The sequence below is a fragment of the Ochotona curzoniae genome, unplaced genomic scaffold, assembly GCF_017591425.1.
Source record: "Ochotona curzoniae isolate NIBS_2020 unplaced genomic scaffold, NIBS_Ocur_1.0 contig_908, whole genome shotgun sequence".
NCBI lineage: Eukaryota > Metazoa > Chordata > Mammalia > Lagomorpha > Ochotonidae > Ochotona > Ochotona curzoniae.
This window is the reverse complement of record NW_024466607.1, coordinates 1,231,761-1,246,053: the sequence shown is the minus strand read 5'-3', so window position 1 is coordinate 1,246,053 and position 14,293 is coordinate 1,231,761. Positions and strand designations below refer to the sequence as shown.

The window sequence follows — 14,293 nt, the reverse complement described above, 5'->3', positions numbered from 1 at the left end:
GTGGTCATTCTCATGTGAACTCCTAGAGGGCACCAGCGGCCCTCCGCCAGGGCCGACCCATCTGTTTACTCATTCCTGATCTTTCTGATGACATGTGAGAAGTACCAGGCTCGGAGACGGCTTCTTGGCAGCTTACTCTGTTTGGACCCAGAGGACCTTTGAGGTCTTCAGCATGCAGGGCCCAAGGACTCAGGCCACGCCCTGCTGCTTCTCCAGGCAAGGGTTGCTGGGAGTCACACCAGCCTTTACGCAGCCTGGCAGCGTTACAGGGGTCATCTCAGCCCACTACGCCATAACCCCGACCCCACTTGAAATATATTTCTTGTATTAATTAAAAATTGTAACAGTTTCTAAAAGCATCAATATGAGCTGCTCTAAGTCCAATGAATTTCTTCAGAGGCCTCCAGGAGTCAGGCTCGCTCAAGTGGGTTGGAATGTTGGTACACTCCCATCTCCGATCCCGTCTGCTCCTCCCTCTCCTCTCACATGAATACAGCTCCCGCATCGTTCCCTCGGATGACACTGCAGCATGGAAGTGTGGGGTGGTCGGGCTGTGTCAGCACAGCAGCTCTGTCCTCCAAATCAGAAAGACGCCCCACCGGCTTCCAGCAAGGCTGTCCACACACCACACCAGAGCCCTTGCTTTGGCTGCCAGTTCAATTCCCCACTAATGTGCATAACGATGGTTACCCCAGGACCAGACATGCTATCCTTGGGACCCTGCACCAGTGTGGGACACCCAGAGGAAGCTCCTGGCTCCTGGTTTCGGATTGACTCAGCTCTGACTGTTGTGGCCACTTGGGGGGTGAATGGGAAGATGGAGGATCTTTCTCTCTTCCTTTCTGTGCATCTAACCTTGTAATAAAAATAAATCTTTGAAAACTAATAACGGCCATCCAATCCGATGTGAGGCAACATCTCACTGTGGTATTGATTTCCCTACTGATCAGTTTGGAGAAATGTCGATGCAAGTATGTAGCTTTTCCAGTTGGCTGTTGTTCTTGGGCTGTAGGTGTTCTGTGTATGTGCTGGGTATTACAGCGGAATGCCTCACAAACAAATCTCCCCGCTTCATGGGTCTCCGTTTTGCTGCTGTTTCTTTGCCTGCTTAGAAATCTAGGCTTTGGGCCTGGCGCAGTGGCCTAACGGCTAAAGTCCTCACCTTGAACATGCTGGGATCCCATGTGGGCACTGGTTCTAATCCCGGCAGCTCCACTTCCCATCCAGCTCCTGGCTTGTGCCCTGGGAAGGCAATAGAGAATGGCCCAAAGCCTTGGGATCCTGCACCCGTGTGGGAGACCCGGAGGAAGCTCTGGGCTCCTGGCTTCAGATTGGCTCAGCTCCAACCATTGTGGCCTCTTGGGGAGTGAACTGTCAGATGGAAGATCTTCCTCTCTGTCTCTCCTCCTCTCCGTATACCAGACTTTCTAATAAAAACAAATAAATCTTAAAAAAAGATATCTGGGCTTCTTATGGTCCCATTTGTCCATTTTGCTTTTGCTGCCTCCCCAAGAAATGATGTTAAAATACAATGTACAATGTAGGCTACAGATACACACGTTACATTCGAGTCTTTAACCCATTTGGCTCTGGCTTTTATGCACAATGTAAGTATAGTTTAGGACAGCACAGTAAGTAAGGACGTGGCTAGCCAGGTCCCCCAGCACCGTCCGTGTGCAATCTTGGCTGACCTGCTGAAGCCCATTTGGCAATACACACTGTAGACTTTGTTCTGTGGGTGGCTGTTCACGTATACGCCAAGAATAAACTCTCCTGATTACAGGTGCTTTGTGTTTTATCGGGGAAACGGTTGTTTTTGAAATCTGTTTGAAATTTGGCTATTTGTGAGCACATATCCATTTTAGAATGTTTTGTTTCCATAAAAAATACCCTTGGGATTTCAACAGCAACTGCATCGAGTCTGCACGCTGCTTTGAGTACAACGAACATTCTGCCAGTGTTAAGCTTCCCAATCCACAAACACACGTGTGTCTTTCTTTGTATATTATTTGATTTCTTTTTGTAATGTCCTACAGTTTTCAGTGCAGAAGTCTTTGTTTTCTTGGGTAAATTTATTGATGTTTTATTTTTCTCCTTTTCAGATGTTACTGCAAATGAAATTGGTTTAATTTCCTTTTTGCATTGGTAATGGCAAATGTATAGAAATGCAATTGATTTTTATTTGTTGCTGTTTGTATCCTGTAGCCTTACAGGCACAGGTTAGTAGTCTGCACTGCCCTTTCCTGTAGATGTTTAAGAGTTGTCCACTTGTAAAGTCATGTCACCTCTTGGAAACTGAGACAACCACTAGTCACGTTTCCAGCTGGACGCCTTCATTTTTCTTGCCAGGTTGCTCTGGCTGCGATCAGGTCAGGCCCTTGCTTTGTTCCGCAGCCTGAAGCAATGCTTTCAGCGGAGCAGCCTGTGGCGGTGGACTTTCCTTGGATTTTATTTTACTGTGATGTTTGTTTTCTCCCATTCTGCTTTCGTTGAAAGTTGTAAAATGCAACTGCTTTGTCTTCATCAGTTAAGATGATCCTGGGTTGTTTTTTTTAATCATTCGTTCTGTTAAAATGGTGAATTTCATAGGTTGGTTTTCATGTTTTGAACCATCTTTGCATTCCAGGAAAAATCCCACTTGGTGATAGAGAATATTGATTTTAATCTGTTATTGGATTCGGTTTGCTAGTATGTTATAGAAGATCTTTATCAACGCTGACGGGACGAACGGCCTGTCGTCTCCGGGGCTTGTCTGGCTGGCTTTCTGCGCAGTGCTGAGCCCACAGATGTGTCAGGCTGTGGCTCCCTCCTTCTTGAAGAAGCCCAGTGTTAATGACTGTTAAACTACTGGATAAATCTCCCCCACGAGACACTGTGACCTGGGCTTTTCCTTATCACGGGTGCACGTGACCGCCTTGCTCGTGGCTCACGCGAGATCTTCAGATTGTCTGTTGCTTTAGGATTCAGTCGTAAGAGGCAACATGTTTCTACCCGTTTATCGTTTTTGGTGTTTACAGAAGTTTCTCATACACCTTTTTATCTCTGTGTTATCAGCTACACAAGCACTGTCATCTCTTTAATTTTAGGCTTATTTACTTGGTCTTCTTTCTAAGTCTAGCTAAGGATTTGTAAGTTTATCGATCCGTTCCCAAAAGAACAACTCTTGGTTTTGCTGTTTTATTAGCTTTCTATTCCCATTTCATTTATTTTCCCACTTTCAGCTGATTTTTAAATTTGGTTTAATTCTTCTCTAGCTCTTAGAGATGTAACTAAAGACTGTTGGCAACTCATTCTTGTCTTCCCATGTCAGCATCTGTCACCAGTAATTCTTAGAACTGCTTTTGCTCCGTCTCTAATTTGCATCCAGATATTCATTTTCAGCTCATTGTGTCCCTGGATCTAAAGGGAGTGCAGACTGAGACCCTGTTTTTTTTTAAACCAATCACTCAAGTTTTTAAATTTTGAAAATTAACATGATGGCTTAACTGCAGAATCATCCCCGAACAGCTCCAGGACCCCATGTGGGCTCCAGTTCGAGTCCTGGCTGCTTCACTTCCCATCCAGCTCCTGCTTGTGGCCTGGGAAAACAGTCGAGGGCAGCCCAAAGCCTTGGGACCCTGCACCCATGTAGGAGACCCGAAAGAGGCTCCTGGATCCTGGCTTTGGATCAGTTCAGCTCTGGCTATTGCAGCCATTTGGGGAGTGAACCAGCAGATGGAAGGTTTTTCTCTGTCTCTCTTTCTTTCTGTAAATCTGTTTTTTTTCAGTAAAAATAAATAAATCTTTTTTTAAATGCATTTGTATTATTTTCTGTATGTCTTATAAGATTTGTTTTCTTTTTAACTTTCGCTTGTCCTTTTGCATCAGCATCCTTTCCCTTTGTTTTAGTGGCATGTCTTACTTGCCACCACACACCCTTGGTGTAGATTCTTCAGGCGTTTGTGACTATCATAGACGCTGCACAGCAATTTTAAAGTTGTGATTTATTGTAAACTGATGACAACTAAGCTTCAGTTAATATGAAACCTTTTTAAAAAAGATGTATTTATTTTTGTTGGAAAGTCAGATATGCAGAGAGGAGGAGAGACAGAGAGGAAGATCTTCCAACTGATGATTCACTCCTCAAGTGGCTGCAATAGCTAGAACCAAATTTATCAGAGGCCAGGAGCCAGGATCCTCTTCCAGGCCTCCCATAGGGGTGCAGGGTCCCAAGCCCTTGGCCTGTCCTCAGCTGCTTTCCCAGCCACAAGCAGGGAGATGGATGGGAAGCAGGGCAGCCGAGATACAAACCGGTGCCCATATGGGATCCCGCATGCTCAAGGTGAGGACTTTAGCTGTTGGGCCACCACACTGGGCCTCCCATTTTGGTTGGCCCCTTTGCCCCCACCATCTCTGACAGTCTCAGGCCCTGTAATTCTTCCCTGCGCCTGGTGAACTCTAACAGCTTCCGTCCTCCTTGAGTTGGTAGCCTGGGTATTGCGTTGTCTCCAGAGCACCCTTCTGCCTCCCTCGTCTCCATTCTCTGTGGATATCCCGCCTGCTTGGGCCTCACTGCCCTGGATGTGTCTAGCTTGCAGTCTGTGCTCACCTTAAGCCCACCGAGTTTTATCTCTTGTTCATTTTGCAGTCCTCTTCGTTTAACTGATAACATGGCTGACTTGGTTGCCTACCCTTACTTTTTATGTTACTTGCACGGGATGCATCATCTCCCACGACTGTAAGACTGCATTCTCCGCAAGCGTGACCCCCCTCCAGGACTGGGGCGGGATGGGGTGGCCTCCTCACCCAGGGCCGTGCACATCCTGCGGGGGACTCAGCGATGAAGTTGGGGAGTGCCCCAGGAAAGTGCCCAGGGTGGTCACATTCAAGGTCACGCTTCCTGACACACCTACCAACACTCTGACCTCCCAGGGAAAATCTCTCCATAGCCTTTCGGTGAGTAAATCACCCAGTACCTGGGTTAATTATTCAGCAGTCTCAACCCATTAAATATAAATATGCTACACGCACATTTAGTCCCCAGACACATAAAGCAGGATGGGGAAAGTCCTATTAAATATTCGTTTCCTGCCGGCCTCTGGGCCAGCCCTAGCATTGTTCGCATACCCTTGCCGCCTGGTGGGTGTGGGAGTGATCCTGGACTGGTGGCTGCAAACACTGTTTTTTTACATGAAAGGATCTGATTTCACTTGGCTTCTTTGTTCCATTTAACCCTCCCCTTGGGCTGGAGGGGACCCAGCCCTCTGTTCTGGCTGTCCCAATCTGATCTGCTCAGGCCTCGGCTGGACCCTCTGCTCTCACAGACAGCTTGGGTGACTGCATGGTGCTAAGGCAACTTCTACAACGTTTGCACATCACTCTTGGGCCTGGGAGCTGGGCCCATGGGGATACCTTTGCTGCAACCTCCACGTGAGGATGTGGGAGATGGCAGGGGTCCCAACAGAGCTGGACCACACCTGCCTGGAGGTCTGACCCCCAGCATCCAGAACCAGGGCACGCACACTTGCTGTGCATGAACCACTGGCCATTAGCACTCCTGTTACAGCAGCCATCCAGTGGCAGTAACAGCAACTCAACAAGGGTTCCGTTGGGTTAGCGACAATGGAAAAAGACTTGACAGAAACCCTTGGTGTCACAACGGAGTCCACTGGCCCCTCACAGGCCTTGAACCTGCTTAAGGAGGGGCTGTGGGAGGGGAGTGCAAGGGCAGCTCTAAGATTCACACATCTATCTGTATCTGAGAGCTGGACCTGTCACCTGGATCTCCCTGCCCACACTACTGTGCACACTTGTGCATCTATTACCTGTCCTTGATCTCCATGTGCCAGACACTGCGCCTCTTGTGGGCTGGGACACATTCGTTCAGGTATCCCAAGTCCATTCTGTGATGGGCTGCTGCCTCTCCCCTCGCAGGTGTGAGGACTCACCTAGAACACCCAGCTCTGCGTTGGAGAAGATGACGCCGTGTTTGTTCTCTGCCACGCACTGGTACATGCCCGCGTCGGACAGGTTCACCACGGTTATGTTGAGTGTTCCTTGCTCGATATGAATTCTGTCCTGTGCAAGAAAGCGGGGCAGAGAGACAGTGACCTTCCACGATGGTGACCCGAAGGCCATTCTGCTATGAGCTCCATCCCGGGACTTAATGGGAAGCAAGAGCCCTCATCCAGCCAGTTTACATAATGTGCTCTGTTTATCTGTCAGCTGGGCTCGTGGCAGGTCAGACACTGAACGCAACACCCAGTGACGAGTCAATAAATGGGATTTAATTGCAGGATTCTCTTGAGTTTTCATCGATTTAACAGCGAAGCTATTCAGATTAATATCTTCTCTGAACAAACTTGAAATTCCAAATGCTCTGTACTCCCAGGCTTGGCGTTAACTGTGGGTGGGGCTGGAGATGCGTGCAACTTTACCGTTTAGAGGAATTGAGACAGTCAAATGACAAGCAGATGACACTCTGAAGGTTAATAGGATTGTATTCATCTTGGAGGCAAATAATTAATATCAGCGGACATTTACTATAAAAATTTCAGTATTAATAATTTAATGTTTCCTGACTTTATTGCTATCTGTGGCGTGATTGAAGCTGAGGACCATCTGCTGGCAGCCACCGGAGGAAACACACACAGAAGCTCTCACTCAGGCACTGCCCGAGGACACGGCTCACATATCCCTCTCCACACACAGGAAGGGGCTCTGCTCTGCTCCATGGCACTGGCCACTGGGAGTGCAGAGGGGAGGGGTCCAGCTGCTGCTGCCCGTGGGCCTGGGGTCCAGCACTGGGGGTCCAGCTGCTGCCTGTGGGCTTGGGGTCCAGCCCTGGGGGGCCAGCTGCTGCCACGCGTGGGCTTGGGGTCCAGCACTGGGGGTCCAGCTGCTGCCTGTGGGCTTGGGGTCCAGCACTGGGGGTCCAGCTGCTGCCCGTGGGCTTGGAGTTCAGCACTGGGGGTCCAGATGCTTGGGCTTTACCTTATGCACTCTAGCCACGTCACGGCCAGCCTCCCTTGAGTACTTCCTCTGTACATGAGAGGAGGGGGTGGTTAGGGGCATGTTACTCTCTGGGTCAGTGTTGGGGACAGCAAAATGTTCTCTCAAGGGTCCACAGAGAAGTGTGGCTGTGCATGAAGGTCTGGCTCTCTACCTGGGGTCTGAGGAAAATGCCAAAGTTGAGCTAACACTCAAGGCTTAGCAGAGGTAAACATGGTAGGAAATATCGGGTTGTATATAATGGCGCCTCATCCTGGGCGCTCCCTCCAGAACCTGTGTGTGTCCACGGGCAGTGCCATGAGGACTCAGAGTACTGTCTGCCTGAAAGATCCCAGGATGTGCCAAAATCCAGGGCTGCTTCCTGGCAGCCGCTGGAAGCCGGGGCGGTCCAGCTTTGATCACCAAAGCTCTGATACAAAAGCTGACCTGTACAGGGTTGAGCCTTAAGGTGGACACTGCCCACCCAGCGGCTGCTCTGCTGGACCCTACAGTGCAGGGGTGGACACCGCCCACCCAGCGGCTGCTCTGCTGGACCCTACAATGCAGGAGTGGACACCGCCCACCCAGCGGCTGCTCTGCTGGACCCTACAGTGCAGGGGTGGACACCGCCCACCCAGCGGCTGCTCTGCTGGACCCTACAGTGCATTGCTTTGGGAGCAACTTGCCATTTAACCATCTCCACAGCAGTGAGGCTGTATCAAATACCACATTAGGTTACAGCAGCCAGCCACTTGCTTACCCGAGTTAGGAGTGGTGCACCGTTTTTGAGCCACCTGTATGTAGGCTTGGGCCTGCCGTTTGCTCTACATTCCCAAAAGATACTCTCTTCCATGGCCACGCGGATATCACTTATTTTCTGAATCCAATTAGGTTGAGCTGGAAAAGTTCAAAAAGTAAAGAAAAGGTGTAGATTCAGTGAATGTTCAACCTATTTTTATCACCTGCAATCAAACGGCTCCTCATCAAATTCTTTCTCGAGATGTACAGAACAAGGCTGGGTAAATGGTCCCTGACTCCGAGCATCGTGTCTGTCTGGTCTGTGGTGCTGGTCTCCTAATTACTGAGGCCAGAATGGACAAAAACGCCATTCCCCGTGTGGCAAAGCTGCTTGTCCTCCTCCCTTGATTGGTACTGCTGCCCCCATGGCATGCTGGCACATTCCCAGCCACACTGCTTTCCCCAGAGTCCTCTGCTCTCAGCACCCATGTGATAGTCATGCCACTGTGGTGTGCCTAAGTGGGCAGGGCCCCTGGCAGGGACTCACCCGGGACACCTGCCACCCAGGTCGGGAACACTGCCAAGTGACACAGCCTTGGGCTCAGGTTGTATGTGTGCAGGGGAAGCTGCCCCCAGTGGAAGAGCTGACCCGCCAGCCTGGGCCCCCGAGTGCCTTGTGGAGCAGTGGGCAGATCCACCTGTCTGTATTTAGAGAGATGACGGGAGAGGAAACGACTTCTCCTTTAAGTGGCCGGATTTTTAGGCCTGCTTTGTTTGAATAGCTTGGCCTGTTTCTAACGACGAGAACTTTTAGAATAAAAGCTCATGAAAAATGTGTGTCATAAAAAACCATTAGGCTTGGATTTCAGACATTTTGCACCAAAAGGATTCTATGAACCTTTGCAATGCACTTCACAGCCACATGGTGTGGCTAAGGCCTGGGGCTTCCTTCAGCTGCCTGTCTGCTGTTTATAATAGGGGTGTTCCACACTGGTGGGCCATTGTCTGCCCTGGACACCACATTATCTAAGGGACTCCTGATGCCTGCCAGTCTGGTGGCCTCCAGGCCAACGGGTGTCCACTCCGCTACAGCCCGGTCATGCATTGTTCCCTTATTCTCAGTGAACAAAAAGGCAGAGTTAATTCCACCTTCTGTGAAAGCCAAAGTCCTCACGGACACCAGGCCTCCTCCGGCGCGCGGCATGCAGTTAAGGATAATGGTAAACACATCCAGGTGGGTGATTTCCGCTCCGGAATGTCACCTGCTCCCGGGGATTTCTACAGTAAAATGTGTCAATGCAAGCACAGTGATCGCAGCTGACGCTCCAGCTCCAATCAGAAGATGCTACTGCAAAGCCTTGGCATGTGTGTGGCCACCTTCTCTCCAGGTCATCACTCAGCTACTCCTCCGGTCACCCAAAGGACAATGACCAGCCCCATAGTGTTCCCTCTCAAAGCAAAACAGAGCGGGGCAAACCCAGCAAACCGCTTTGCCAGCAGAGGTCTCCATGACCTTGAACAAAAGCTATGGTTCCATCACTACAGATGAGGTTGACACAGGGCTGCCCAGGAGGGGCAGCCGGAAGGTTCAACTTCAAAACTAAAGTTATAATATCAAAAAGTATTAACTCGGAGGAGCGGCTGTGAGCTCCATTCCTGAAGGAGCTGCAGAGCAGCCCTGGTTCGGCAGCTCCCTGCTGCTGATGCGAAGCAAACTCCAAAGTCTCCATCTGCCCGGGGCCTTGCCGTGAGAATCCCGCATGGAGCCCGCACAGGGCTGGCGGCAGCCGGGTGTCTGACTTCAGATTCAACCTGCTCAATACTCACCCCCCACAGAGTCCATGAAAACAAAGAAAACAACAACAAAAAAGCCACAGAGCTCTGTGTGGAATATGAACAGCAAAGTCAAACTTTTGAAAAGGAGTGAGGGAAAAAAATCGTAGAAGGGCAAATTGAACTTATGAAGCAATGTCAAGCTGAAGTTCAAAAAGGAAACACCAAACTCACACGAGGAGACAGAGATTTCAATGTCATGGAGCTCCTGGAACACCTGGGCTGACTCACTGCTTTCTTCCAAAGCTACACAAGGCTGGAAACAGAACTGCACATCCAAAGACCGGGGCACACAGGCCGGGCCTCGGGGGAATTCTGAGAAGACCGAGCGAGGACCAAGCGTGACACCTTAGGGCTCCTTCCTGCACAGGAGCCCAGAGGGCGTTATTCATGCTGGCCAAGGTAGAATCCACAGCGAGCTCAGGATTGGTGAGCCGTCATCAGGCACTGTCTTTGTTTTCTGGCACATGTGTTTGCCACTCAGTATTGAGGCTCCGCATACTCTTGATTCCTGGCACTGAGGAAGAACTGGTGAGGCTAGATCACATTCTAAATGCCTTTATTGGGTAATGTTTGCAAGCAGATCCCAACAAAACTAAATTTTAAAAAGCCACAGGCTAACGGCTGGCGTGGTGGCACATCAGGCTGATCCTCTGCCGACAAGTGCTGGCATCTCATATGGACACTGACTCACGTCCCAGGTGCTCCACTTCCAACCCAGCTCTCTGCTTCCAGCCTGGGAAAGCAGCAGAGGATGGCCTTGGGCCCCCATACCACGTGGGAGGCTGGAAGAAGCTCGTGGTTCGCAGCTCAGCTCAGCTCAGCTCAGCTCTGGCTCAGCTCAGCTCTGGCTGTTATAGCCGCTTGGAGAGTGAACCGCTGGATGTGAGAGTCCTCTCTCTGTCTCCTGCTCTGTACAGATCTGCCTTTCAGAAGCCCCTGGGATCAGGACAAAGCCATCTTTTCCGGTATTTGTGCTCCTTCAAGGTTTGAATAGAAATGTCTGTTCCCTGTGACACCTGAATTTTGCCTCAGACTACAAAATAAAACAGCAGGTTAAATGGCTGGCTGGGGCATGCCCTGTGACCCTGTGGGTCCCCTGGACAGAGGAACAACTCTTCATTTCAGTCTTTTACTCAGTATCTGCCAGAGATGACCTCAATCGATGCCGGTACACTGTGGCCCCTGCAGTCCTGCAAACATCGACTCCAATAATAATTTATATTGCAAGCAGATATAAATTGAACTCAGCAGGTCAGACAATTCTCAGGAGTACCTGGCTGTCCAATTTTCCAAAAACAAGACAAGGCAACAGACCTTGCACCCTAGAAATTAAAACATCTAAGAGGAAGGATACAGTGACCGCAGACCTGGAAATACCACCATTACAAAGACAGCCTGTGCTCTCCGGCTATCCGCACGATCCTGGAGGGGAGCACTCCCCGGAAAGTGTGCTGCTGATCCAGCCTCAGGCAGCTCCGGGCCCACGTGCACCAGCCACCGGTGGAGGGCATGCTTTCCTGGTCACCAGCCTGGGCCTCGTCTGCCTTCAACAGTCACACAGACCTGTTTGCCTCAAGTCCCGCGTCCTCGGGGTGGACACAGAAGTCCATGGCTTTCCAGAGTCTTCCAAAGCATGACCACTGGTCCCTCTTACTGGTCCCCTTTCTCTGGTGGTTTTCTGGGACACACCCATGCTGCATTCTAGAACTGGATCAAGTGGTCCCAGCTCGACAATGTATCAGCTCCACCCCTCCCCACCTACAGCAGAGCCCCACCCAAGGGAGAACTCCTGGAAGGTGCCCCCTTCACCACAGCAGCCTTGTTGAGGCCTGGAGACTTTCTGATAAAGCTGGGCACCCGAGCAGTACTCTGCCACCGCCACTGGTGTGGTCTGAACAGCCTGGAAACAGCCTGCCTGGGTGTTCTCATCTCAAATGGGGCAGGCTGCACCTGCTGCTGTCTGCAGCTTCCTCTGAGGTCGCTGTGGCAACCTCTAGCTTTGAGTGTGCCGCTTGGACCAGCTGGACCGTGGCTGCCTGGAATGGCTGCAGATTTCTACTTCGTCCATGCCTACTTCTTGGTCTCATCTTTCATCTCCTTAAAGCCACAGCTGACTTGAACTTCTGGCACGTGAGCAAGGAGGCACCAGAGGGCAAGGCAGAGATGTGTTCTCACACGCTCTCACCTGGAAAGCCCTGGAGATGACACCGGGCTGTACCCGTGGCCCTGTCCCCACCAGCAGGGCCTCTGAATTCAGGTCAGCCCCATGCCTCACCAGCCGCCCTGCTTCTGCCCCAAACCCGGTCTCACCCGTGGACACATGGTGACCACAGCGCTACCCGGAAAGCAGGAGCTGCCATGGCGCAGTGGCCCAGTGGGTTGGGACCTCGCTTTGGATGCCTGCGTCCCATGTTCTGATGCAGGGCTGGCCGCTCCAGGCTTCCCATTCGGCTTCCTGTTGGTGACCACCATGGCAGCAGCGGTGAGCGCTCCAGGACTTAGGTTCCTGCTGTCTGATGAGTTCTGGCTTCAGCCCGCCCAACCCCAGCTGCTGTGGCATTCCGTGGGCAAGATTCTCTCTCGTTCTTCCTAATAAACAAACCTCTTTTTCACTCAATGAGACTCTCTGACTCACTCCCTTGCGGGAAAACCCTCAGAAGAAGTTCTTGCTTGTGGTTGGCTCCCGGATACTATTGCATCTGCGCCCTCCTGGGTCTTGGTCACGCTGGTCCTCAGGGCCTGGTGCTCCCGGATACTGTCTGCGCCCTCGTGGGTCTTGGTCACACTGGTCCCTAGGGCCTGGATCCCGGGCACTGTTGTCTCTGTGCCCTCCTGGGTCTTGGTCACGCTGGTCCCCAGGGCCTGACACTCCCTCTCCTTCACTCTGCAACGCTCTTCGTTCTCACCCTCCAGGTTCCAGTCACGAGAGGACAATTCCTACATGCTTCCTCCTCGACCCATTCTTTTAACCACCACCTCCCTCCTTGCCTCTCCATCATGCCAGCCCCGCTTCCTCCAGGCTCCCCTCCCATATCAGGAGATTTCCGATCCATGTTTTGCCTGAAGGAACAGGTCCTTGCTGGGTTCTGTGGGTAGCCCTGGGCAGGACGGTGGCCACCTTGGGTGGGCCATGGAAACATTACATGTGGAAGCGGGTGTATAGGAGTTAAACCCATTTAGGAGGATGGTTACCTCTAGAGGCTTGCATGCACAGCTCCGACCCTCTGAAAGCAGGGCTATTAGGAGGAGGCTTCTGATGTTCAGGCAGGCCTGAAAGGGAGGCTGGGCAATGTGGGTCACGGCAGGAACAATGGGCTCTTCACACCGGCTGGACACGAACAGCACACACCACTAAAGCTGGACCAAAGCCAGGACTCTGGTGGACACGCTGAGCCATGGGGGCTCCTGTGGTCCAGATTCTGGGAAGATGGGAGCAAGGGACACACTCAGCAGCCTTGGGAGAAGCAGCGAGGCCTTCTGGGCCACAAGCAAATGGCAGGCCCTGCGTCTGGCCTGGGGAGGAGCAAAAGGCTGAGGGCTGTCGGGCGTACAGCTGGAGTGAGTGACTTAGCACACACACAGAAAGCATGGTTCTAAACCCAGCCCAAGCGTGGCACACAGAAGTGCCGTAAGAAACCGATGGTCCGGTTGAGAAGGACAGAACATTTACTGTTGACAGTAAGTGACTGCTCCCCCACCCCGGGGACCTAAACAACGACTGTAATTGCAGCAATTCATTTCATTTGGTGATACAGGTGGCTGGCTGGGCCTCAGAAAAGCCAGACGGAAAAATGTGACAGTGGCGCACGGGCTGTAATTAAGCTCTCCTGTGATCACGGGAAGCCGGGGACTGTCTGCTGGCAGCACGGTGTTTACTGAGATACAGACAAGCAAAGGCACATGCAGCCAAGTGCCACGGCAGAGCTCGGGCAGGCTGCTGCCCCCACAAGGGGCACTGCCACTCCGCTCAGGTCTGTGTAATGGAGCAGCACTGTGGGCACCACATCCAGGGCAGGACTGCCCTGCACACATCGCCACCCTTCATCATGGTGGCAGTGGTCACTTATTCCCATGCTAGCCACTGACCTGCTTGGGGGTCCCACACTGCCCACCCCTTCTTCCCTAACACAGTGAGAGCAGGAATCTTCACTTACGAGATCGGGACAGTGCGGACAGTGTGAGCGCCTCAAGCAGCTCAAATGCCGTGCGGGGATGGCTAACGCTGTCTGTTCAAGCAGCCAGACAGAGCAAAACAGGGCCCAGGCACCTGGCTACTCGGACAGCTCCTGACTTACACAATGTGCTATTACAGATGGCAGGGAAAGGCTGCCCCATGAGCCAGGACACACAGCAGCTCCAGCCCCGTGCCGGTGCCACCTGCTGGCCCCCCAACCCCTATCTCACACTGGCTAGCTGGTGCGTCTCCTGTCGACCAATCAGACAGAATAGCAATCGCCACACTCCCTGGAAGAGCAAGGTGACATCACGGCTGTCACTTGGCAGGCTGACTCCAGCGTCTGTGTCACCATCTCGCACACCAAAAACATTCTAAAAGCCACCTGCTGTCCCAGTGCAGAGCTGTGCGTCCAGGGTGGGGAGGCGCCCCGGGGGAGGTGTCAGAAGGCTGGTTCTGGAAATGGCCTCCTGGTTCTTGCAAGCCAAGCCCTTATGTATCCTACATGATAACTGAATACGGTCCTCAGAGCCGTGTCTACAAAGCAAACAGCTCTGCAAGAACTGAGGGAAATGA

The 14,293-nt window shown here is 51.8% G+C and overlaps 1 protein-coding gene across 1 annotated transcript in view; it reads right to left on the bottom strand.

Moving 5' to 3' along the window:
• Positions 1 to 14,293, bottom strand: part of CNTN4 (contactin 4) — a 277,582-nt gene that overhangs the window by 69,485 nt on the left and 193,804 nt on the right. The window contains exons 9-10 of the mRNA XM_040995092.1: positions 7,730 to 7,866; positions 5,928 to 6,057 (exon numbers count right to left, since the gene is read on the bottom strand). Of these exons, the coding sequence (XP_040851026.1) occupies positions 5,928 to 6,057; positions 7,730 to 7,866 (267 nt within the window). The remainder of the gene's footprint in view (positions 1 to 5,927; positions 6,058 to 7,729; positions 7,867 to 14,293) is intronic.